This window comes from Apodemus sylvaticus, chromosome 12 (genome assembly GCF_947179515.1).
Source record: "Apodemus sylvaticus chromosome 12, mApoSyl1.1, whole genome shotgun sequence".
Lineage (NCBI taxonomy): Eukaryota > Metazoa > Chordata > Mammalia > Rodentia > Muridae > Apodemus > Apodemus sylvaticus.
In genome coordinates, this window is record NC_067483.1 from 46,025,488 (window position 1) to 46,052,767 (window position 27,280).

Here is a 27,280-nt window from a genome sequence, read left to right on the forward strand (position 1 = left end):
TTTCTAGGTACCTTTAGGAGATAGTGTAAAATATTTTACTAATTTTTTTTCCTCTGAGAGTTTATTAATAGTGTGTGTGTGTGTGTGTGTGTGTAATAGTGTTAATGATACGTAAGTGTTTAATAGATCTCAAGTTTTCTAGTAGATTCTATGAGGTCTTCTAATACACTATTGTTGTCTTAACTTATAGTTAGACTCGTGCCATCTCCAAATAGGAGTAATTCAGTCCTTTCCTTTTCTATTTTATTACTTTTATATCTCTTTGTATAATTGCTATAAGTCAGACCTGATGCACTCTACTGAATAAGGGAAAAGCAGTGAGTATCTTTATCTTAGTCGTGATTTTAGAGGAAGTAATATCAATTTGTCTCCATTTAGTGTAATGCAGTTTGTAGATTTGCTGTATACAGCACCAATTATAATGTTATAAGTCTCTACGATACACCAGCTACTCCATAAGGAAAATTCCTTCCCTTGCTGGTTGAGGCTGACAGTAACAGTGATCTCAGGGCATATCACAAATGTTTGAAGGCACTGTGACATATATATCACATTCATTTAATAGAACAGCAGCTGTGGTTTTCCCACTGGGGACTGTGACCTCCCAAGCCATGAATTTTTGTTCTGGTTTACAGTACAAGACAGGAACCTATGTCTTTTAGAGCAGGGCTTAAGTTAATTGTACCTGTGATAGTTGTGCCTCTATTGCTTAGGCAAATCCTGCCTGGCATTTCAATACTGTAGCAAATAGGATCTATGGTTGAACAGTACTGTTTGTGACAATTTTCTCTCAGCTGTACCTTCCAGTACTTTGAGTGTCAGCCAGTGAGGAGGGAGCTTGCAGCTAAATTCAGTTTCATTTCTTCATGTCCTACAACCAGAGTATGTGTTGTCATCAGTAGCAGAGTCTTACTGTCTAGATCTAGCATGCAGCAACAATAGAAGTAGTCTTTATGGTTTCCAGGGCTAACAATTCATACACTGCCTCTTCCTCTGTGTTTTTTTACTTGGCAATGCTATATGTTATAATTCTTCCTTTTTCATTGGTGCAAGATTTTTCATACACTTAAGCATTTTAAGTTTCAACTTAAAAATCCACTTTTAAAATTAACCTGATTCTAATAGAGTTGAATGGCAGGTAAAAGTACCATTGTTATCCATTATATGTCAAGAACTGGGTTGTTATCAGCCCAGTTCTTCACATCAGTGTCTGTAAAAGGACTACATCAATTATTTCTTGCTGCAACATATAATACTGAATTGGGTAAGACTATTTATGAGGACTTCAGTCATTGTGTTGCATGGAATTTCTTCTAAGAGCACTGTGATAGTATCCACATAGGTGAGGACTAGTTGTACTCCTCACTGGCAGGCACAGGCCTTGTATAATCTATTGACAGTTCCATATGGGGCAAGTTGATTTATGTAAGTGTGTAATCTACATCTGTTGTCTTCCTTGGGATACTGAGTAACATAGATGTTTGGCATAGCCTACAAAAGCTCCTTAGCCTGTTCAAAAAACCTCTCAAGCCTTTCCATGCAAATCCCAAATCCTTTCTTTATGGTGGTATAATTAAATGAAAGAGTTGGATGTCACTTTACACCTGTTTTTCACCCTAGGATTTTTCTCAGATCACAGTATCTCTTTTCTCACAGAACCCAGATACTGTCCCCATTCTTGACTTAGGAAACTGATTCAAGTATCATTGGTTTTTAATTTCTAACATGTCGCTGGTCTTCTTTTGTTGTCTACAATATATGTTGGCTTTATAACATTTTCATTGCCCTGATTCACAAACATAACATGGCTCTGTATCTGTTTTTTAATCCTGATAAATTACATTTATATTGGATGGATTAGTTTAGGTCCTCTAGAGGAAATACATACACATGTGTATGTATGCATGTGCCTATAATTATATATGAAGCTTATGAGAGTGGCTTACAGAATATGGTCCAGCTAGTACAACAGTGGCTGTGTCTTGTTGGAAACCCAAAAATCTAATAGATTTTCAGTCTATGAGGCTGTCTGACTCATCTGATCTTCCATATTCATTGGAATCCTTTGAAGTAGGCTCTAATACCAGTGAAGGAACGTCTCAGTAGCAGGATATATGAAGTGGCCAGAGAAAATGAAGCCAAGTGAGCTTAGTTAGTTCCAGATGCAGTCAAGTTGACAACCAAGAACAGCCAGCACACTAGCTTAATACTAAAAGAGAAGCTTAAAATTATCCATAACCAGAGTTATTGTTACTTTTGGATTTTTGGTGAGGTATAGTTGAAATAAATCCAACTAGTTTATTTATATCAATGTATTTACTGACTTGTCAGCATCTGGGTCTTCGACTAGTTATTAAACTACAGCAGTGTAAGAGATTAATACGACTTGTCCTGTATAATTTTTGTCAATGATGAAGGTGGCCCCTTTTCTTTGATTGTTCTGTGTAACTCAGAACATTGACACATGACAACAGCTGGAAAGACTTGGCAGCAGGAGTCAGAAGATGGCTGATAACATTGTACCCACACTAAAAATTAAGATCTATGTGCTTATCTTTTAATGGACTGTCCTTTCAAACATTTTTTTACTCTATAATCTATAGCTCTGTGTATCCTATCATTTTCATTAGCTGTCCTTATACTATTCTAGATGTACATTCTTCTTCAGACACATCTTTATCAAATGACTCTCAATCTGTGCATTGTTTTTTGGGGAAATACCTTAAAACTGTTGATGGTCTAGGCTTGAGAAATGGATCAGTGCTAAGAGCAATTGCTGCTCTTGCGGAATGCTAGTTAAGTTTGCAGCACACGTGAGACCGTTCACATCGGTCTGTAACTACAGCTCTGTGGAATCTAGTGTCCTTTTATGGCCTCCATATACAGCTCGGTCCATATGTACAAACCTACATAGAGATACATAGGCATACCCATAATTTAAAAAGAAAAAAAGTTGATTGATACTTAGGTTGCTTACACAACTTGGAGACTGCTAATAGTTTTATTAAATGACAATGATGTGCAAGTGTCTGTGTGACATTTTAATTTGGATCTTTTGAATAAGGGCATGGAATAGCAGGAACATATGGTAGATCTAATTTTAGTTTAGTTTTGTTTTGTTTCTTGAGGAACCACTATACTGAGTTCCATAGAGGCTGACTATTTTACGTTCTCACTATCATTATAAAAAAAAATTTCTCTACGTAAAGAACCATGTCCTCTGCAGAAAGTGTATATTAAGCCAGACTTAGGCACATATTGTATGTCTTCGCTCATTTGTGGTTCCTAGATTTCAAATAGTGTCATAATGCATCAATGTCACATTAAGAAAAGGAATGAAACCACTTCACTTTCCCCTTGGAGGCATTTAGCCAAGAGTGAGTCCAGATTTGAATTCTCGGATTCATGTTCCCTGTGTCATATATCCCCTGTATGCCGTATGAGCCTGACTCCATATCTTCCTAAAGGCCATTTTGTGAATCTTTTTGTTGCTTTGTGCCTGTCTTATATGTGTCTGTATATGCTATGTGCCTGTCTATTAAAGGTCTTTGCTCTATTCATTCAGCAGTACAGTACTGCTGGAGGAAGGAATGAGATACTTTACAGAAAACATTTGAGTTTTACAAGAGAATAGGGCACTGGCTCCAATTAACCCCAGCTGCATTGTTTATAAATCAATATCCTTAAATAATTCTTTTAATTCTTTCTGGTAGATTTTAGGGAGATTCTTCCAATTTCTGTATTTGTTATTTTCTGAAAATGATGTACATATATTATTCTGGGTCAGGAGAGTGGAGGAATACATGATTTAAGATTACAGCTATACATTAGTTTAGGTTGTAAAAGCTGATTACATGGGAAAGTCATGACAAATACGTTTTGTTTTTTACATTTTGCTCCTAAAGGCAGGGGAAACAAACGATATGAGTGTTTAGTTGGCTAGCAATTTTATGCATCTTCAACCAGTGAGGTCCAGAAAAAATTCCAAAGTCTTAGATTATAAGAATAGATATTTTCAGATCATTGTATTGTCACAGAGGAAGAGGAAAAGAATGGGAGAGCATGCAAGTGCTAGTAGGAATATGCTCAAAGTACATTTTATATATTTGTATGAGCATAGTCTTATGTAACCCAATACATATTCAATGTATATATGTTTATGGGGAAGAGATCAATGTGAAGTCTAATTTGCTGTTGTCCTTAATGTGTGTATGTGTGTGTGTGTGTGTGTGTGTGTGTGAATTTAAAATATCTTTGCAATATTTTCATTTCATGATTATGGTGAATGTCCCACCCCTTATTCATGCACTGAAACTTGTATTTCCAGTATATTGATGGACATGAGAACTCTGCCTTTATGGATGAATATAAGTTAAAAGGGTTGCTTGGAATATTTTATGACTTCTTAAAAGCCTTTCTGTTATTTATCCCAAGAGATAATCTCTTTTGTTAATCCCAAAGATGGGAGTAGAAAGACCACCAAAACAATCATCATGACCAAACTAAGTAAAGCAAACAATTAATTAAACAGGACTTTCTTTAATTTGCATACACAGTCTGCTTCCCCTTAAGGCAGTGTTCCAGAGGTCAACTTTGGATGTGAAGAAAACATTTTATAGCTCAAGGGTAGGGGCTTTTCAAATGGGGGGTATATCAGTCAAAATGTCAAAATAGGCAGGGTTATTGGAGCAGAACATAAGAACAACAAATTAACAAATTACTCATAACAATTTCTGAAACAAAGTCGTAATTGCAAACTGGTCGTAAAAAGATAGTCACAACAACCTTTTGAACAAAGGTAGTTTCAAGATAGTTAAAGACAACTTTTTTTTTTTTGAAGTGAAGACATGCTTTCCTTTCCTAGAACAGGCAGTACAGAACCATTAGTAGTTACAGCCACAGGTGGAGCATAGCCAAATCCTTCAGAAACAGATTTAATCATGAACAGAAAAGATCCTAGTTTATCTTTACCATAAGCTGGCTTTTAAGCCTAAGGTGGAGGTAGGCTGGCTCATCTTTCCAAGTAAGGATGGAGTGGGAAGTGAGCCCTTATGAGAAACTGAATGTCAAAATCTCAAATTTGGGTTTCCCCCTGTCTTAGTTAGGGTTCATTGCTGTGAAGAGACACCATGACCAAGGCAACTCTTATGAAGACAAACACTTAATTGGCTGGCTTACAGTTTCAGAGGTTCAGTTCATTAACACCATGGTGGCTGGGAAGCATGGCATCACATGGTGCTGGGGGAGGCAAGAGTTGTATACCTTTTTTTCTTTACATAATTTATTTTTTAAAATTCACATTACATTCCAGTCTCAGCTCCCCAGCCCTCCTTTCCTTCAAGTTCCTCTTTCACAGATTCTTTCCTCCATTACCCTCACCCCTTCTTCTCAGAGAAGGGGAAGCCCTCCTTGGGTACTATCCCATCCTGGCATAATCTAGTTCCAAACAGACCAAGCAAGTCCTCTCCCACTGAGACATAACCAGCAGTCCAGGTACGAGAAGGGGATGCAATGGCAGGCAACAGAGTCAGAGACAGCCTGGGCTTTAATTGTTAGGGGACCAAATGATGACCAAGCTGCACATCTGCTACCAATGTGTGTTTGAGGAGTCTAGGTCCAGCCCCTGCATGCTTTTTGGTTGGTGGTCAGTCTCTGTGAGCTCCCATGGGTCCAGGTTAATTGACTCTGTGGGTCTTCTGGTGGTGTCCTTGACCTTTCTGGTTCATCCACACCCCACTCGTCCATAACTAAGCCTCCCTGAGCTCTGCCCAGTGTTTGGTCATGGGTCTCTGCAGCTGCCTCCAGCTGCTGCTGGATGAAGCCTCTTAGGAGACAGTTATGCTAGTTTCCTGTCTGCAAGCATAGCAGAGTGTCGTTAATAGTGTTAGGGGTTGTCTCTCTCAAATGGGATGGGTCTCAAGTTGGGCCAGTCATTAGTTACCCCAGTCTCTGCTCCATCTTTATCCCTGTACATCTTACAGGCAGACACCTCTTGGGTCAAAGGTTTTGTGGGTAGGTTGACTTCCTCCTTTTCCTACTGGAAGTCCTGCCTGGCTACCCCTCTATGTCTACCCCTAGTAGGAATCTCAGCTAAGGTTACCTCTATAGACTCCACATAGCCTCCCCCATTCCCAGGTCTCCAGCTAGTCACCAGAGATGCCCCCCACTGATTTCCATTCTCACTCACAGCCTCCTCCAGTTCCCCGCCTACCCTGATCATCAACCCCATTCCCCTCATCACCCCCTCTCCAACCCAATTCCCTCTCTACATTCATCTCTTGATAACTATTTTGTTTCCCCTTCTGGGTGAAATTCACACATACTCACTTGGGCCCTCCTTTTTACCCAGTTTCTTTGGTGTGAGGATTGTTATTCTGCACATTATGACTAATGTCTAATTATAAGTAAGTATACAACAAAAGTGCCTTTCATGGTGCACTTTTTAATAGCTAAATAGTATTCCATTGTTTTAGACATACCACATTTTCTTCATCTATTCTTCAGTTGAGGGATGTCTAGATTGTCTCCAGTTTCTTGCTATTATGAATAAAGTTGCTACCTCAGGGATACAGATCTGATTCAATGTATGAAAATCCATCAACTTAATCCACCATATAATCAAACTGAAAGCAAAAAAAAAAAAAATTCATATGATCATCTCACCAGATGGTGAAAAAGCCTTTGACAAAATCCAACACTCCTTCATGTCAAAAGTCACAGAGTGATCAGGGATACAATGTACATATCTAAAAACAATCAAAGCTATCTATAGCAAGCCAATAGCCAATATTAAATTAAATAGAGAGAAACTTAAAGCAATTCCACTAAAATCAGGGACAGGACAAGTCTGCCTACTCTTTCCCTATCTATTCAACATAGTACTTGAAGTTCTGCCCAGAGCAATGAGGCAACTAAAGGGGGATCCATGGGGTGAAATGATAGTATACATAAGTGACTCTAAAACTTCTACCAGAACACTCCTTCAGCAAAGTGGTTGGACACAAAATCAACTCAAAAACAATCTGTAGCCCACCTATGTACAAACAATATATGGGCTGAGAAAGAAATTAGGGACACAGCACCATTTACAATAACCACACATAATATAAAATATGTTGGTGTAACTCTTACTGAGTAAGTGAAAGATCTATATGACAAAAACTTAAAGTCTCTGAACAATGAAATTCAGGAAATAAAAAATAAGATGGAAAAAGTTCTGCATCTTGATCTGGAAGCAGCCAGGAGAGAACACTCTTCTGCAGGTACCCGGGAAAAGGTTCTCTTCTACTGGTGAAAGCTTCTAGGTGGAGCTTGAGCTTAGGACCTCAAAGCCCACCCCCTGAGTGACACACATCCTCCAACAAGGCCACACCTACTCCAACAAAGCCACGCCTCCTAATAGTGCCACTTGCATGGGCCGAGCATTTTTAAACCACTACACCCACACTCTAGAAATATAAAAATAAACTGCATTGCTTATAGATTATCCAGTTTGGAGAGTTTGGTTACCCAGCAGAGAACATCTAAGAGAGTAGTCTTCAATTATTTGGTTGTTCGTTTTCTGAGTGAAAGGCCAGAGAACAATGGCTCTTGAGTCAAATTTAACCATTGTCTGGCCTTGGTGTAGTTTATGGTATAAAGAGAATTTTTACATCCTATAAGCATTTTAAAATGCAGAAAAGGAGAAAAGAAAAATGATTAATAACTGGTCTCAGAAACATTTTCTTGTCCAGTAGGAGAGAATGTGCATACAAATTGAACATAATTAAGATTGATTCCTAGACATGTTATATTTGCCATGTTATTAAAAATGATATTAAACTCAAAATGTTACTCCTGTCACAATGCAATTGTCCTGTGGCCAATGAATTGAATAAATGAAAAAAAAAAAAAACCTTTTCATTTTTAGAAACAAACCCATGAAACCCCTTGCAGGGATATTAAGACTGTGACATATCAGCAACTTGAAGACACTGGACATTTGTATGTGCGAGGGTTCTTCCTTCTTGGCTGTTCCTTATAAGCCCTATGTACTCAGTGCTAAGGGACTGAGGAAATTGTCAAGACATTGTTTTTAACTTTTGCTTCTTATTTTACAGAGAAACATAAATAGGACAAAGAAGTAAGGTTGATGAGATTTAATTCCAGAAATTAGGTCACATAGGTGGCAAATGACTGAGTTGCATATTCAACATATAAAAACAGATGCTGACTGTTCTATTCTAAACATCTCAAGTATCTATTAAAAAGTCATCCTGAATGAACTACCTGGACCTACACTAAATCCCTCCAGCCTCTGAGCTCCCTTTCCTTTCCCCCACCTTCTCTGATACCTGTATAACCCGGCCATTTTGAGTACAGGGTTTCTATGTCTCTGACTCAATGACTACTGTTCCCTTCTTGGTCTCCTTAGCTCCCATCCCTCCTCTCTTTTCTTTCCTGCCCCCATGGCCCAGTTTGGTCTGAACCCTTCCAGATGCTTCTGGCTGTTCTCTCCCTCATATCTGCAATAACCTTTCTTTTTAACCTAAGAGCTGTCATGTCTTCAGGTTTTCACACTGTAAAGTGCACAGGAAAAGCCCAATCGACTTGAAATTTTGGCAAGAGTTGATGACTCAGTGTTCACTCCCAATTGCTCTGGGGCGAAAATACAGGAGAGAACTGCCTATTAGGCTAATGTCAGTCTTGGCCAACTGCGAGGATGGGGCACAGCACATTTCTAGAGCGCTATCTACAAATACGCCTTTTCAGTAAGTCTATAAATCACCTTCACTGCAATGTCTATCCATACAAGGGAAACACAGTTTAGGTACCCCACCCCCCCTTCCTCCTGGGTATGTCCATGCCCTGCATTTTCTAATGAGAGGGTAACCTTTTCAAATTCAGTTATGAAGAGAGTGGAGTTACAGGTAAAGGGGAGGGTTGTGTATTTATTTATTTTGGTCACGGCCTTTGTATCATTTTTTCTCCTTAGGTTTGTACAAACAAGCTCTAGAAGCTTCATCGCCAGAAGGGCAATATCGGTCCACAGGGCATTCTGTTGGAGATGCAACACGTTAAGCAGGGGCTCTGAGGCTCTAAGTCCCCTAGAGGTTTGGTTGTCCTTTTCTCAGCTCCACACTACATGCATATCTTCTGTTCATAGTCAGTTAATAAAAACAAACCCTACAATTTTACGTGCGTTTACATTTTACTTGTATGTAAGTCGGAAAGCCACACTACTTCCAGCCAGCACGTGGGTGTTTGCCCCTGTGGTCTCAGGCTAGCTTCCGGAGGAGGTGGCTGTTTGGTGACAAACTGGAAACACACCGGTTGTCGTGGCGCCAATTTCCCCTAACTCTCCATCACGGCTACCTTCGTTTCCCCTCCTGCAGCCAAGATTTTCTGGTTCAATTAACGAGGGCCCCGAAATGGCCACGAAAAGCGGGTATAAAGGACCTGGAATCATGGTAAGGCACCCAGGGCAGCAAAGAAAGCTCACGGAGCATGCGCAGGGCCTGGAGGCGCGCGCATGCGCTCTGGCGGATGCCGGGGATTGCCGGCCTCTCGCGGCGGCTGGGCGGCTGCGCGCGGCTGACGTGCCTGGCGAGCGGCGGCGGCGGGACTCCGCGAGGGAAAGGAGCGCCGCCGAGGTGGATGAGGTGGGGGGCCGGACCCGGAAGTAGGTGGGCGCGGGCGCGAGCGCGCGGAGATCGGAGCTGGGCGGCCCCGAGCCGGCGCGGGAGCCCGGGGTTCCCGGTAATGGGCCTGTGGGGCGCTTGCCCGGACAGCCTGGGAGGGAAGGGTCACGGGCGAGCGCGGTCGCCGCCGACCCGGGCCTGGGAAGGCTCCGCTTCCTGCAGTGGTCGCCCGTGCTGACCCCACTCTCTGCGCCCCTCCCGGGGCCGCCCTGCCCGGTGGATTTCGGAAGGTCTGTCTCTTAGGAGCCATGCCGCGCTCGCCCGGGGAAAGCATGCTAATGGAGACTTGCTTTTCGTGGCCGGCTGGCCTTATTGTCACGGTCCCAGCGCCCAAACCGAGAGTGCAGTCCGGGCCGGCCAGTCTGCAAGGTTTGCGGTCTCGGCGGGGAGAGTGCTCTCTGTGTTCTGATTTTTCCACCTTATTCGAGAATCAGGCCTGGAAGGTGTGCTGTGCCTTCACTTAACACTATTCTTTTGTTGGTTGTCTTTCCCAAACCCAGCTCTCCTGGTTCTCGGCTCCAAAAAAAATCTTAGCTGCGAGTGAATGCAATGTCGACTTTGTAATTTAGTTACCATGTAGGAAAGACTAGTTGACTATTTATGATTGCTATGCTGTGGAGCTCTTACATGATTCTCACTGTTTTGCAGACCATGAAACGGTGGGGCACGCCCCTTTAGAAGCTGTTGTTCAAGACAATCTAGTTTTGTTTCCTAAATCTCCTAAGTCACTTATGAAGTTTCTTGTTCAAAGATTGCCGCATTGCAATGAAGAAAAGGAGAAAGGTTACTTCAAATCTTGACGAGAAGATCCATCTAGGCTATCATAAAGATTCTTCAGAAGAAAATGCTACTGTGGAGTGTGGCCAAGTGACCTATACCCAGTCTACAGAAAGACCAACTCCTGAAGCTCTTCAGTGTTGCCAAGAACTTCCTCCCTCTCCAGATCAGAGAAAGCTTTTGAGTTCTTTGCAGTACAATAAGAATTTGCTGAAGTATTTGAACGATGATAGGCAGAAGCAACCATCTTTCTGTGATTTACTTATCATAGTAGAAGGGAAAGAATTCAGTGCGCATAAAGTAGTAGTTGCTGTTGGAAGTAGTTACTTTCATGCGTGTTTGAGCAAAAATCCAAGCACTGATGTTGTCACCCTGGATCACGTAACGCATTCAGTTTTTCAGCATTTGCTTGAGTTTCTCTACACATCAGAGTTTTTTGTGTACAAATACGAAATACCTCTTGTTCTAGAGGCCGCAAAATTTTTGGACATTATAGATGCAGTAAAGCTGTTGAATAATGAAAATGTTGCAACCTTTCAAGCAGAACTCACTGAAAAGTCTTCACCAGAAGAAAGTTTAAATGAGTTAACTGGAAGACTATCCAATAATCACCAGTGCAAATTTTGTAGTAGGCATTTCTGCTACAAAAAGTCCTTAGAGAATCATTTAGCTAAAACTCACAGGTCTCTGTTACTGGGGAAAAAACATGGGTTAAAAATGCTGGAGCGAAGTTTTTCTACCCGGAGGTCGAAGAGGAATCGGAAGTGTCCTGTTAAGTTTGAGGACACCAGCGAGGACGAACAGGAAAGTGGGGATGGGTCAGACAATTTGCATCAAGAAAGTTTTGATAAGGAGAGGTCAGATAGAAATGATTCTGAGGACCCTGGAAGTGAATATAATGCAGAAGATGAAGAGCTGGAGGAGGAAGTGTCAGACGAAGACTCTGACACTGAGCAGAGTGACAAAGACAATGATGCAGAAGAGGAACCTGAGGGTGGCGACTCTGCAGGAAGCATCCACGAAGGGTTAGCTCCTGTCATCATTCAGAACAGCAATAAGAAAATCCTGCAGTGTCCCAAATGTGATAAGACATTTGACAGGATAGGTAAGGCTAGCCCCTTTCCTAGCTCTATTCATTTACCCTTTGTGCTCCGCGCCCCCCCCCCCCAGTGGTAATCATTAAAAACTAAACTTTGAAAGGAATGATTAAGAAGAGTTCTGTAGTAGGGCACATGCTCTGTTTTTCAGTACATAGTTTACCTTATTTTAAATGTGAATCAGAATAGTTTGGTATTTACCTTTTTTGTGTTTTCTTCATTATGCCTTAATAGGGTACAGGTTCTGTATTTGGGAGAAAGACTGCAGAATACCAGCAGGTAGTTCTATATAGCGGTGACTTATGTACCTGTTTAATTTTACAAGTGCTAGTAGTTTTGAGTTATGTGTACATTGATTATGATATTGTTAAGTACATTTTGCACATAAAATGATTAAAACAACTTTAGGTAATCTGACTTTGTAAAAGAAATCATGCACTTTGATAATATGTCTGTCTTGTACTGGGTAATGTATGTTATTCACATAGGTTAAAATTTGTTTTATAAGATGTTTGTAATCATTTCCTATCAAAGTATCAAAGTAGGTATAGACTGGCTTTACAGTGAAAACAAGTTTTTTTTTTTTTTTTTGCTTTTATAACACCTTTTGAATGTATTTCTAAGGCTACTTTTCAGAATCCAATTTAATGATTATTGACAATTTTAATCTTTCATACACAGAAATGAAGCAACTTTTTAATAACTTAGTCAATGGGAAGAGTGTATGTGTACAAGAAACTTGTCAATTCTGGTAGTAAATGTCACTGTGGCTCTGTCAGTATAAGGATATACCCAGAGAGCAGCTTTTGGGGGTAGAGGTACTTGGGAACATTTTATCCTTCCTATATATATTAGACTTTGTATTCCCTGCTTATGGTATGTAAAAACTTTAATTGGCCTGATTTAACTTGGAAATCAATGAGTATCGGTCAGGGTCAGTTCACTATAGGCATATAGGTCTAGCTCATGTTCCCTTCGGCAGTCAGCCTGTGAGGTACATTGTTGAGAAAGGGCTCTGAACTCCAGTAAGTTTGGAAAACTATAACACAAAGTCTGTTTTAATGCAGTTTTTTAATAGTACTAGAAATATAGTTAATTCCACTAAACCTAGCTTTTCCTCAAGTCACTTTATAAATAAGTTATCTTATCAGTGCCCCTTTAATGCACCTGGGAAACTTGAGTTTTATGTACATGAATTCAGAAAATACTACCTATGATTGAAGCTAATAAACCAAGAAGATTATAAGTATCTTTTTCCAAATTAATTCCCTCTATTATGAGAATCAGTAAATTACAGTCGAGGCTTATTTCCAACTTAGTTTTCAGAATGAATTTTACATTCCACTTCTTCTTGCCCTTCTGTTGCTTGACCACATTGGGGTTTTGTTCACTTATGGCCATTATATTAGCATATCTCTGTCAGAAATGACAGGGACTAAGTGTAGTCAAATCAGGGAAAGCCAGCTTGGGAATGGCGTGAATGCTTTCCAGAGGGGCTTACCTTTATCTGATGAAACTGCTGGGGATGGGGAGCTTAAAAAGAATGACAGTTAAAGCCAGATCATCTTGGCTGCAGTGTGAAGACAGAAGCTAGGCAAGGAAATTAGAAAGCCTAGGAGGCAAGAAGGAAGCTGAGGCAGAAGCAGACGCTACTTGGATTCGGAAGATGAATGGTGTTGGTAATGAGAAGTGGGAGGGCAGCGCAGTGTTTGTGGTGAATGTCAACAGAGCATCTGGCCACGGCTAGAATGGAAAGAGTATGTGGAAGATACACTTGGAATGGCTTGTCTGCCTAATCTCAAACCATTTCATAGCTGTGCTCCAGGCGTTCTTTTTATCCCAGCCTTATTCCTTTGACAGGATTTTACAGTTGTCCTCAGGCTTTTGATTGCCATTTCACTAGTCTAACTAAATTGAGGCTGGCTCAGTATGATTTGCATATTTTAGGTCATTAACATTTGCCAGAAAGCTCTTACTGACTTGAACGAAGTTTAAAGGATGCTGCCTGAGTTTACATTGGCTTGTGTGGACCCAGTAAGGGTTCTATATCGTCTCCTAACTTGGCTGCTGTAAAATATGTTTATGAGAGCAAGGGATAAGCACTGAGATTCTGCTGGAACTATTAGCTGCACAATCCATAACCCAGAGGTTTGATTCCATTTCTTGGATCTTCTGTTCTTTCTGGTGCTGCAAGTAGCTCTCCTGATCTAGTTATGTCTTTCCATAGGCTCCCAGCTGTCCATTCCTCATCCAATTCTCATGTAAATCTAAGTCTTCTGACCTTGCTGCCCCTCTTACTAAAAACCTACTGGGTAAAAAGCAAACCAGAGAGATGGCAGATGGGGTAAGAGAGAAAATTTGGATAATTTATATTTTTTGTTTCCTGTAGAGAACTAAATTCTTTGGAGTAAATCACAATCTTCTCCAGAGAAAAAAGTTTTGTGTTCCCTCTACCTCTTTATTAAACATGAGTTCATTTGGTCTACTTAGATAGGGGACCTGCTTGATTCTTAGCTAATTGTAGCACTGCTGTAATAATTCTCTACAACTAAATATTTTGTTTCTGTACTTTTTAGTGTATGCTATATGAATAGGTACAATATCAGATTTGAAATATCTGCAGGCTAATTTAGTGTTATTTCACAAAATCTGCATATAAAGTTTGAAAAATTATTTTGCTGAGATATGAGGGATACACTTAGAAACACATCAAGACAAATTTATTCATGTGAAAACATCTTTGATTTACTACTACTTTGAGACAGTTTATATTGAAATTTAGTTCAGAAAACTACTGTGCGCAGTTTTTTACTGTAAGATGTTTTCTATTTTTTAAATAAGAGACTGATAAATTTGAAAAGACCATGTTGATTTTTATATATTGTTATTGTAATATCTACCACACAAAAGTGAAGAAATGAATATAGGTTGTGAATATTAGTTGTTTCTATTGAAGGTGTCCTTTTCACACCTCACACTCCTGCCAGTAGCTTTAAACATGAGATTTATTTGAGGCTTACTTTTTGTTTTTTTGTTTTTCTTTTTGTTTTTGTTTTTTCCTTAATCTCTGGAGACCCACTTGGATCTTCTGAGGAGTGCTTTCCCTCAGGCGTGTCTGTTCTTGTTCAGAACTTTAAATCCATGGATACAATAGGCTCTGCAGTATGGATGTGCATAAACCTTGAGTTTCTAACTTAAGTTTTTCATTTCTGTAATTCTTATAAGAATTTTTCTTGGTCTCTTGACATCATTACATTTATTTTTTCCTCTTTTATAAATTATTTAAATTTTATTATAAACAGCTTGCAAATTAGAAAAAAATCACAATTTACTACATTTCCAATTTTTTTTTTTAAATCATTAGATTTGGGGGATGGGGAAAAACCTGCAAATATGAAGACCAGATGTCTTAGATTGGGTCCCACGTAAGAACAAGTTGGGAATGGCTGTGTGTGCCTATATGTCCAGAATTGAGAGACGGAGACAGGTGGAGTTCAAAAATTGGCTTGCCAGCAGATTAGTTAACAGGCAAATTTATTGTTTACTTAGAACCTTGGTTCAAGATGACAAAGTGGAGAGCCTTAAAGAAGACACAGTGCTTTACTTAGGTCTTGCCCCCCCCCCCTCTCTCACACACACACACACACACACACACATATACTCACACATGCTCTGTTGTGTTTGCCTACTTTGAACTATTTAAGTTTAATTTTTTTCTATTAACCTTCTTAATGATCTAAGAAGGTAAATAATTAATTCTTAAATAGTCAATTAAAATTTTAAGTTTAACTGTTCTTATTTAATGGTTTTAATGTTTCAAAATATACCTCATTTTTATTTCAGAATTGAAAAGGTGTTGATCTTAATGTAATAAAATGCTACTAATCACTAGTAAAAGGTCTTTACAGTTGTAATAATGTTTATAGAAAGTAAACAGCTGCTGCACATTTTTTCTTAGATCTCATATTTTTAGGTTACTCTGTGTTACATTTGGAACCAAAAAATTAGATTTATGCATTTGGAATTTGATAAATTATTTTCTAATCCTGTACTAAAGAGACTAATAATAATAATAATGGCTGACATTTATCAGTGTTTACTAGGTACTTGGATGTTTTAAATATCATATATATATTAATTTATTAGATACAGTTCCATAAACTGCTACTAACTTGGGTACTGAGAGGCTAAATTTTTTAGCTTAACTAGGACATAGCTAACTGAGGAGGTGGCCGATTTCTAACTGTGCTTTTTGGATACAAGTTTGTATGAGAAGATAAAGATCATTCTGCAGAAAATTTCATATGTATATTTTGTTTGGATAAGGAAGATTTGAAGCACAGAAGTTATTTATTCCAGGTCACACATTCTGCTATCTAAAGTGATCACCTGTAATGCTTCTGCCTCTAGTGATGTAAAGAACTTTATGCTAAATAAGAATGTAAATAAGTTAAGGTGATCTATTTGTTTCTCTTGCTGTCCTTTTCTTGTTGAGCAGTCTGTGTTACAATTTCTTGGTCATTTCTGTCAGAAATACCTGTATGTTAGGGTCTGAGTGGATGAAGATCTTAGGCGTGCATTTCTCTGGGCACTCAGGGCGCCTTTTATGCCGTTCATCTTTTCTTACTTGCTCAGATTTTACCAGTGTGTGTTAGATTTAGCATTTCAGAATTAAGCAGTCATACTTTATTTTTTGTTTCTATAGGAGTTTTTATATAAATAGTTCATACTATTAATTATTTGGTAATTATTTGGGGTTTGTAGCATTCTTACTAGAATACCGTTTGTGAAAAAGTAAACATTGTTTTACTTCTTTCTGATATTTGAATAAGATCTACTAATCCTAAACACCGATTTTGTGGGTCTTCATAGGAAGAGTAATTGTGCATATAGTTAACATGAAATGATGATTAGATATTTGGTGAAAGTTAGTTTTACATTTGAAAAGACATTGAAAATTTAGAATTTGTCAACACTTGTTTCAGAAAAATTTCAGCCATTAAGATTTTAAAAATACCTGAATGAGTACTTATTTTTTTTCTTTTTTTTCCTTTCTTTTTCTTTTTCTTTTTTTTTTTAAACAACTTAAGCATTTGAGGAAAAGTATACTTTAGACACTAAGTTCAAAGCACTGAGTCTTGTCTTTGAGGTTCATTTAGTTAGAAATTTAGGTAAGTAGTTTTCTTTTTAGTTCCCTGTGTGAATTTGGATATACGTACTGAGTTTATTAAACGGTACCTTTTCATTGCACTGTGATGTTTCAGTCAAAGCACAGCAGATATGTTGAACTCAATTTTCTTCTTCATTGTAGGGAAATATGAGAGCCACACCCGTGTGCACACAGGTGAGAAGCCTTTTGAGTGTGATATTTGTCACCAGCGTTACTCGACAAAGTCTAACTTAACTGTCCACAGAAAGAAGCACAGTAACGAGGTAGAGTTTCATAAGAAGGAGCACAAGTGCCCTTACTGTAACAAGCTGCACGCGAGCAAGAAGACGCTAGGCAAGCACGTCAAGAGGCAAGTACCCTGCACAGCCCATGCCGCTGTGCCTTCCCACACAAACACAAGTAGCAAATAACAAAACGAGCAAATGACAGTTGCTTCATAGTTTTTCTCACTGTCGACGAAGCCTTTTGGCAGTGCAACAGGTATATGACTGATAATGTAAAGTTTAAGATGCATTGTGATTATCCTCTTTTTAAAAAAACAAGTTTCGGTAAGTATGCCTTTAGAAACTCATGGCTTTAACTTTTTTCTCCATATTCACTTTTAGTGAGGAAAAGTTTGCAACTCTATTTAATACAGTGTTAAATATTAACTCTAAAATTTACCTGAAAGTGTGGATTTTGTTTAAGAGTACATTTAAATATATTTTCTTAATTTCTGTGTAACTTACCTATATGTACAAAATTACTAAAATGATGGCACCTATATCCTTACTCCACGTACCTGTGTTTATCAGAAGGATCAGTATCTGAAGCGAGCAAGCTTGCTGACTGCTGTAATGCCAGCACAGGTGAGGCTGAGGAAGGTGCATTGCTGTAAGCTTATTTTCAAAACTAAAAGTGAACAAATCATACCTAGTTCTTTGTGTTTTGAAGCAGAAGTTTGGTTTGTAGTGCAGGCTAGCCACCTAGAATTCTAGATCCTCCAGTCTCAGCTCCCTGAGTGTGAGCGAGCTGTGTACCATACTGGGATAATGTCTGATCTTGAAATCAATGTTGGCAGAGTCCTATGGAATATAGACTTATTTAACATAGCTTTTCAATATTTTCTTTCTTTGATAGATTTCATCCTGAAAATGCACAAGAATTTATTTCCATCAAGAAGACTAAGAGTGAAAGTTGGAAATGTGATGTAAGAATTTGAATTTTCTATTAGAAATTCAAAGTAACTGGGTTTTAAAGTAATGGAACTTCTCTCACTTTTAGAATCTATTAAATAGAATTAATTTATTTTTTTTAAATGTAGCCTGTAATGTGTTAGTTTTCTTAGACTTCAGAGCTGAAGCTTCTACTTTACTTGGTAGTTTTTTGTAGACTTTGTTTGTATTTATAGTTGTGTATGACAATCTCTAACATCAGCAGTTCAGGGAGCACTGGCTGCTCTCGCAAAGGACTCTGATTTTGTTGCTACCTGAATGACATCTCACAGTCATCCATAAACCAGGTCAGCATTCTCTTCTGATCTCTATGGGCACTCGGCATGCATGTGGTACACAGACATATATGCATGCAAAACACATGTATAAAATAAGCCTTTTTTTTTTTTTGAAAAGACTATCGGGAATTAGGATACTAAGAGTATTTTACAGCCGTGTTAAACATAAAATAAGGTGAAATCCATCTGTCTTTAGGGTTAATTTAACACAGTTTGAGCCTATAATTCTCCTAGTGTTTTTTATTTTTCCCCTTTCCTAGCACAGTTAGAAGATTGATTATCTTTTGGTCAGTTTATTATGAGAAAATCTTGAACTTAAATGTTTTATCCTTGTTCTGAGCTTTGTAATTTAATCAGGCTTAAATTAAGATAGTTATGTTTTATATACACTTTATTTAGATTTGTAAGAAATCTTTTACTCGAAGACCACACTTGGAGGAACACATGATTCTGCATTCACAAGATAAGCCTTTCAAATGTACCTATTGCGAAGAACATTTCAAGTCCCGGTTTGCACGGTTAAAGCATCAAGAGAAGTTCCATCTAGGTGAGTTAATAGTTTTGTAAAGCAGTCCTCTGCTTACTGACTCTCGAAGAGCTCGCTACTGGTAAACTGTACATCTTCTTAAAAATCTTTATTGTTTGGAGAAAGAAAAGAGAAGTGTAAAATGAGTAATTACAATCTCAAAAATATGTCTTTTGTTCAAAAATAGTTTTAGGTTCACGGCACAATTGAAAAAGTGCTGATAGTTCTTGTACTGACAGCCTTTACAGACATAGCGTCATCCTCATCATCAGCATCTCCACCACATGGTTACCATCCTCTGTACACACATAGCATCATCCTCATCAGCATCTCCACCACATGGTTACCATCCTCTGTACACACATAGCATCATCCTCATCAGCATCTCCACCACATGGCTACCATCCTCTGTACACACATAGCATCATCCTCATCAGCATCTCCACCACATGGCTACCATCCTCTGTACACACATAGCATCATCATCCTCATCAGCATCTCCACCACATGGTTACCATCCTCTGTACACACATAGCATCATCATCCTCATCAGCATCTCCACCACATGGCTACCATCCTCTGTACACACATAGCATCATCCTCATCAGCATCTCCACCACATGGTTACCATCCTCTGTACACACATAGCATCATCCTCATCAGCATCTCCACCACATGGCTACCATCCTCTGTACACACATAGCATCATCCTCATCAGCATCTCCACCACATGGTTACCATCCTCTGTACACACATAGCATCATCCTCATCAGCATCTCCACCACATGGCTACCATCCTCTGTACACACATAGCATCATCCTCATCAGCATCTCCACCACATGGCTACCATCCTCTGTACACACATAGCATCATCCTCATCAGCATCTCCACCACATGGTTACCATCCTCTGTACACACATAGCATCATCATCCTCATCAGCATCTCCACCACATGGCTACCATCCTCTGTACACACATAGCATCATCATCCTCATCAGCATCTCCACCACATGGCTACCATCCTCTGTACACACATAGCATCATCCTCATCAGCATCTCCACCACATGGTTACCATCCTCTGTACACACATAGCATCATCCTCATCAGCATCTCCACCACATGGCTACCATCCTCTGTACACACATAGCATCATCCTCATCAGCATCTCCACCACATGGCTACCATCCTCTGTACACACATAGCATCATCCTCATCAGCATCTCCACCACATGGTTACCATCCTCTGTACACACATAGCATCATCCTCATCAGCATCTCCACCACATGGCTACCATCCTCTGTACACACATAGCATCATCCTCATCAGCATCTCCACCACATGGCTACCATCCTCTGTACACACATAGCATCATCCTCATCAGCATCTTCACCACATGCTGCATTTTAAAAAATGATGCACTTCCAAGTTTTGATGCTTAGTTGTAAAATGGTTTTAATTATCTGCTTAAAAGTTTTGTTGATAAAAACCTAAGAACTTAAAACCTCTATTGTATTGTTAGTATGTGTACAGTTTGTCTTCTAATTGTCATCTAAAATGGTTGTACCATTTTGAATTCTCACCAGCAAGGATTTGAACTTCATTACTATAGTATTTAACATTTAGTGTTACCAGAACTCTGTATTTAAACCACCATAATAATTGCTTGCTATATCATTGCTTTTATTTGCATTTTTCTGGAGACATGGTATAGAACACCTTTTCATGTGTTTGTCATTTGTCCTTGGTTCTCTGTTAAGTCTTTATGCCTTTTGGTTAGTGGGTTTATTTTTATTTTTATTTTTATTTTTACTTTTATTGTTGAGTTTTGGGAATTCTTTTTAAAAGTACTTAGATATTTGTGTGTATGTCTCACATGACCCTGAGTATGCCCAAGCAGTGATATTGAGACAACTTATAGGAGTTGGTCTCTCTTTCCACCATGTGGGGCCCAAGGATGGAACTGAGGTAAAGGGATTTAGTGGCAAACATCTTTACCTACTGAGCCATCTCTCTGGCCTTAAACACTCTTTTAAATTTTAAAGGTTTATTTTTATTATTTTAATTGTGTGTGTGTGTATGTTTACGCACATGTATGTTTTTTCTATGTGTGTCCAAGGAGGGCCCCCGGGGGCAGGGGGTGTATTGCATATCTTAAAGTTGGAGTTGCAGCTAGGTGGTTATAAAATATCCAGCATGCATGAAGAGTTATCAGACTTTAGTTCTTGGCGTATTTGGCTATGAAGTGGTGCATGATGCAAGCTCCTTTTTATATGGACGGGTTTAATAACCAACACTTTTTATACAAAGGCATGGTGTGAACCAACAAGGAGCTGACAATGGAGATTTACGCTGTATTAGTAGTGTATATTTTTCAGAATTAAATTAGTAATCTAGTTTTGAATTGATTTAGAAAATTGTACTATATGTCAGTGAAAACTGTTAAAGGTCCTTGAACTGTTATTGCCTTGATCAAAGTGTGTATCTGTTGTTAGATAACTTCAAGGCTTTGTTGTGTTTTAAGACATATTTGATTTTTGTGATTATAATATAGAAAGCACTTAGATACAGTATATGTGGGGTTTTTTTTTAAGCTTAATTTTTTTCCAAGTGTTTTTTAAACTAAGTTCAATTTTAGCAATTCTAAAAAGCCATCATAGTAACAACTATTAAATTTAATAGAAGTTCTAGTTGGAGACACAATGATTATGTGTTACATGTGAGAAAATTAATTTTATGCTTTATTCCAGGAATAACTGCTTTGTGTATGTGCTTGCATATTTGTGGTTGTGTGTGGTGTATGCACATGCATATTTGCAGGTGTCTCTCATTTTGTGCATGCAAAAGCCAGAGAAAGGTGCTGTATGTCCTGTACTATCACTCCACCATATTCCCTGAGCCTGGCTAGGCTGGTGACCAGCAAGCACTAGCCAACCTTGTCTTTGCTTGCCCTGCAGCACTGGGGCTGCAGATGTGCTGTTCATGCTTGGCTTTTGACCTGGCTTCTGGTGGTTTGACTGTACAATCTTCATTCCTACTCAGGAAATGTTCTTATTCATTGAGCCATTTTCCCAGCCCAGTGCCTGCTTGCTATTGGACAACTAGAGGCTTTTTTCTTTTTGATTTGAAAACTATAGTTGATATATATATTTTGTAAAAGTAATCTGGCAAACAGATTTTTTGATTCTACCTCTATTTCTGTTTCTGATTTTCTATATCAACTTCAATTAAATATATCATTTAGTAGTCACTATTTGAAAAGTATCAGGTAGAAAGTTCTAAATTAAAAAGTTAGTCCACTATGTATTCTAAGAGCTTAAATGTTTTAAAGTAACCTGCATTATTCTTTTCTTTCAGTGTATGCTGAACTGGCTAACTCTTAGAGCTTTTGAACAGGATGTTTCTAAAAGTAATTTGTTATTGTTGTTGTTACTTTTTGATTATACCTAGCAGTCTCAATAAGGGAAATGTTACAGAAACAGTAGACGGTGAAGTTTAATCAATGTGCCAAAAACTTTAGTTATAAAGATAACTGAAAAAAATATTTGTGCAGGGCAGTGGTGGCGCACGCCTTTAATCCCAGCACTTGGGAGGCAGAAGCAGGCGGATTTCTGAGTTCAAGGCTAGCCTGGTCTTCCTAGTGAGTTCAGGACAGCCAGGGCTATACAGAGAAACCCTGTCTCAGAAAACCAAAAAAAAAAAAAAAAAAAAAAAAAAACAACTCTAGGAAAAGACTGAACATTCAAAGTAGTAAACATTTATAAACCAACTGCTAGCTATGTAACACATTGTACCTTAGTGTCTAGGGAGATTGTGGCTCCTGATTAAAGTCCAGTGCAGCACACAATCAAGCTGGCCACTAAATCATAATTCTCTACTCACACATGCCTAGTTCCTGTGTATAATTTCTATATAAGGTAACATTTACAAGGAAGAACTTACAGGTATGATATCATATAAAGAGGAAGACTTCATAGTGAAGTGTTTTTCACTGTCTTGCTCAGCCAACTACTATATAATCTAAAGAATACTCAAAGTTGTGAGTTTCACATATATCAAAAAAAGGTTAATAAATGTTGTTGTATGGATTAAACAAGATTGTATTAGTCAGGGTTCTGACTCTCTATATCTATCTAACTATAGCTGTCTGTCTGTCTATCTATAGGGGTGTGTGTGTGTGTGTGTGTGTGTGTGTGTAAAGGGGATTTATTAGAATGACTAAAGGGCTATGTTATAGCTAACAGTTGCTAACTGAATGGAAAATTCAACAATCCAGAATCCATAAAGTTGGATGTCTCAGCTTGCCTTGTTTGTTTGTTTTACAAGATAGGGTTTCTCTGTGTAACCCTGGCTGTCCTAGAACACTCTCTGTAGAGGCTAGCTCTACCTCCTGAGTGCTGGGATTAAAGGTGTGAACCACCACTGCTTGGCTTCAACTGGTCTGTAAGTGTTGGAATCCTGAAGAAGCAGGCTCTAATGCCAGTGAAGAAATGGACTTTGGTAGCAAGGTGAGAGCAAGCAGGCAGGAGCATAAGCTTCTGTCTTCCATGTCCTAATATAGGCTTCTAGCAGGTAAGACCCAGATTAAAGGCTCCTACTTCAAAGTAAGCAAAACTCTCTCAATTGTGCCCTCCATTTTTTGGATCTTAGTTGATGTAGTCAAGTTGACAACCAAAACAGTCATCACAAAGGTCATTTGTAATAGGTGTTGAGTTTGTATTCTCTTTCTCTGAATATGTGTGATGTAGAGAGCCATATTGGGGTGCTCTGCCACCCTGCGGGAACTTGACTTTGGCCAAAGTGAAGTTCCTCTCCCAGCCTTCCAGCGGGAATTCCTGTGATAGCCGTAATCCCCTCCACCTAGGGTGGAGCACTCCGACCAAGGTGAAGCCCTTTGTTCTCCAAGGACCTGCAGTTCCCTGAGGCACCAATCACTTGCTGAACAAGCTAACCAGTTCTGCAGACCTGTTTCCAGCCTTTGGGGGAAGGGTCTTCCCCTGCATATATATATATATGCATATATACATATACACATACATATATATGTATATGTATATATATGAGTGTGTGTGTGTATATTTATTTGGAGACCTCCATTAAACTTTGAGCCTTGAGCAGGAAATCTTGTATTGGCTCCATGTTTCTCTCGCCACTCCATTTCTATCCCCAGCTTTCTTTCCAGGGAACCTGTGGGCGGCTACAGTGTTATTTCCAGTACTATAGTTATTATTTTCAAGAACTCTGAGAAATCTGTTTTTGAAATAAAATAATGAATTTATATTTTTTCATTATATTTAAGAAAAAATTAAACATAGGCTTGTTTTCTTTCCTTAAATAACATGTGGCTCAGTACTAGAGCAGATGCATGGCCTGGGAAGGCACAGGATTCATCGGTAACTCCCTACAGATGAGGAGTAGACAACAAAGGTGATGTTCAGTGATGTGTGGTAGGCTAGTTTCACCCTCTATACATCCATTGCTGTGAACCGTTGTAAGTTTCAGATGAGTGATTCCTGAGAATCAGAGCACCTGAAATGATTGTTGAAACAGTTTGGTCCTGATCACTGTCTCCAGAGTTCTTGCTTTTGTGCGTCTTGTCTAATTGTCCTATGCAATAATGGTGCTAGTAATGAGGCATTCCTGTTGTATTCAAAACTACATGTGTGCTACCTCTGTTATGATTGTATGTGCTGTTGAGTTAAGGAGGGGGGGGGGGGAGAAGAGAGATGAGAGAATGAATCTAAGTAATATAACTGGAACTTTTAAGGGAGAGCTTTTTTTTTTTTTAAAGATTCATTTATTTATTTTATATATGTGAGTACATAGTCCCTCCCTCCAGACATACCAGAAGAGGGCATTGGATCTCATTACAGATGATTGTGAGCCACCAATTGAACTCAGGACCTTTGGAAGAACAGTTGGTGCTCTTAACCACCGAGCCATCTCTCCAGCCCAAGGGAGAGCTTTTAATATATGTGTTTGTAAGTGTGAGATATGGTCAGATAATTTAACAAAAAGTTCGGATGTAAAATTTCTGTCTTGTACATGGAGTTATTTTGAAGTTCTACCTGATGGTAAGATTCTAGCTTACTGTCAAATAAAGAGTTGAGACAAGTCGCTTATGTGCAAATCTGAGTATCCAATATGGGGAGGAAGTGTTGTTGCAGAACACTAACAAGTAACACATATGAAAGACAAAGGTAGACGCTCTGTTTCTTCCTCACCCTGGGAGACAGCAACTGAAAAGAGTCTGTAGGCTCCCAGGACTTATGAGCAGATGGTTAAGGCTTCACTTAACTTGTGCTTGCCATGTACGCTCATGTTGGCTGTACATCTCATGACTTTATTTTCAACTGTACAAATACTGCCTTTGCTTTCCCAACTGTTTAGAGACCTTTTCTTTCCTCAGTGCAGGTAATGGCGGAAGGAGTTCACATGGTACTTAGAAGGTGACAATAAATATTTGTTGAATGAGTTAATAAATAATACATTCAAATTCCACTGTCAAAGAAATATACATTTTCAATAAGAATATGTTTAGCATACTTACTAGTAGTATAGCTTTTAGTCTTATCTCATTTTGAATATAGAAATGTCTGATGTCCATGGACCAGATTTGCTTTTAAGTAGTTTCTGAATCCATGTCCAGATTCTCAATCTTGTACTTATATTGTTGTTATTAATTCATTGTCATTCCTATGTCAATTTGTGTAAATTTTTTTGACAAATTGTGCAAAATTTGAACTACCATCCTTCAAGTAGTTCCCTTAAGCTGTGTTTGCCATGCACCTTTTACCATGGTTTTGTTTTACCTCAGTATTCTGTAGGACTTACTGTTTCCAGTTACTTTTTCAGTAAATAGTAGAATTTAGAACCAGGTCATTGTGTTATGGTGAGTCACTGACAAGTGTGAGTTTAGTTTTGTAAGAATGGGCGGAAATGTGTCACGCTGTTTTCTCAGTGTTACTGATAAATCGTTCTGTGTTACTGATAAATAAAAAGGTTATTTTCAAATTATGAACTGTTCATTTTTTAAATTTTTTCAAAAGTTCCCACTGCTGCTTCTTATAGAAATTGTGCATATAGTATTTTCTATTTTGATTCAGTTTAGTTTAAAACTAGAAATTGTCCAGTTCAGTTAATGAACACATTAGAATATTCAAAACTTAAATATTTATTAGATGTAAAACCTTGTACTTGGGCCTAAGGTCTAGAAATGCCTTTCAGGAATAAACAACTTAGAGGGGAAAAGAATATAAAAACATAATTTCTGACTACTAAGGATTTGCCTCCATGCCTGATGGTGGTAGGAACAAATTTGTGGTACCTCTATTGAATAATATCTATCTGTAAATTTCAAATACGTGCTGTTTTTTTTTTTTTAAGGACCCTTTCCATGTGATATATGTGGTCGTCAATTCAATGACACTGGAAATTTAAAACGCCATATAGAATGTACTCATGGTGGAAAGAGAAAATGGACTTGCTTTATTTGTGGGAAGTCAGTACGAGAAAGGTAAAGTTACTTGCATACTCAGAAGGTTGAAGCTCTTTTATATGGTATAACTTATTAATAAGGGCTATAGAAATTTGGATGATTGGCTTACTATATCCCATTTATTTGTTACTTCATCTACTGGCATGTCAGGATGGCCTTGTGAACTCTTAACATTGCAGGTGGATTCCATCTGCAGGTCCTGTCTGTGCTACCTTTGGACCCTTGGTGATCTAATTACAGTGGCAACATTGTCAGGACTATGTGACAACTCAGCTTTCAAAAGCCAGTGCTGCCTTGTATAATAGAGTGTGTGTGAGAGAAGTAAAACTTAAATATAAGAGCTTGTTTGTGAGGAGAGAGGAGAGTGAGATGAGCGAGACATTTGACAGTATGGCAATGTCTGCTTCCTGACGTGAGCATATGCTTAATGCTGTTCTTGAAGAACAGATGCAACTTTTGTGTAATTTTGAAGCCAAGCTTAATGACACAGACCTGGGACCCCCAATGCTAGGAAGCCAAAGCAGGATGACTATAAACTTGTCACTGGAATTACATTGTGAAACACTATGCAAAAATGAAAACCTTCAGTGTAATTAAGCTTCATGACCTAAACTTAGAATTAGCAATGCTGATTTAATAATATGAATTATGAATATGGTAGGGGAGTTGGGAAATCATTGTGGTACTTAATATAAAATCATTACAGGTTAGAAAATTAGAAACTTATTTTCCCCTTATAGAACTTTATATAAATTCAAAAAGCTAAAAGTCAAAAAAGAAAAACAATAAAGAAAGATACTTTTCTGTTTATATACATAAGCTGTTTATATACATAATCCTGTGCAGGGTATTTTCCACAGAGCTGGGTACAATCTCCTTTCACTTGTCTGGTGCCAGTGGCTCTTGTAGACTAGCACCATCTGCTGGCAGCAATCCAGTTCGTGGTCTGCCTATTGAAGTCACCTTATAGGGGACTGACTTGAAAACCAAGTCAGGGTGACTAAAAAAGCCAGCAGAAGTCTGGAGCACTTCTCTCTCCC

The 27,280-nt window shown here is 38.6% G+C and overlaps 1 protein-coding gene across 6 annotated transcripts in view; it reads left to right on the top strand.

Annotated features, from left to right (window-relative positions):
• The first annotated feature begins 9,542 nt into the window (after positions 1-9,542).
• Zbtb41 (zinc finger and BTB domain containing 41) overlaps positions 9,543-27,280 on the top strand; it is a 30,856-nt gene continuing 13,118 nt past the window's right edge. Inside the window, exons 1-6 of one of the 6 annotated variants that reach the window (XM_052200779.1) lie at positions 9,543-9,665; positions 10,329-11,562; positions 16,866-17,073; positions 17,844-17,913; positions 18,616-18,763; positions 26,129-26,258. In XM_052200779.1, the coding sequence (XP_052056739.1) occupies positions 10,446-11,562; positions 16,866-17,073; positions 17,844-17,913; positions 18,616-18,763; positions 26,129-26,258 (1,673 nt within the window). In that variant the 5' untranslated portion in view covers positions 9,543-9,665; positions 10,329-10,445. Of the gene's footprint in view, positions 9,739-9,784; positions 9,911-10,328; positions 11,563-16,865; positions 17,074-17,843; positions 17,914-18,615; positions 18,764-26,128; positions 26,259-27,280 lie in introns of those variants that run through there. The other 5 variants (XM_052200780.1, XM_052200778.1, XM_052200782.1 and 2 more) reach the window with 5 other exon arrangements.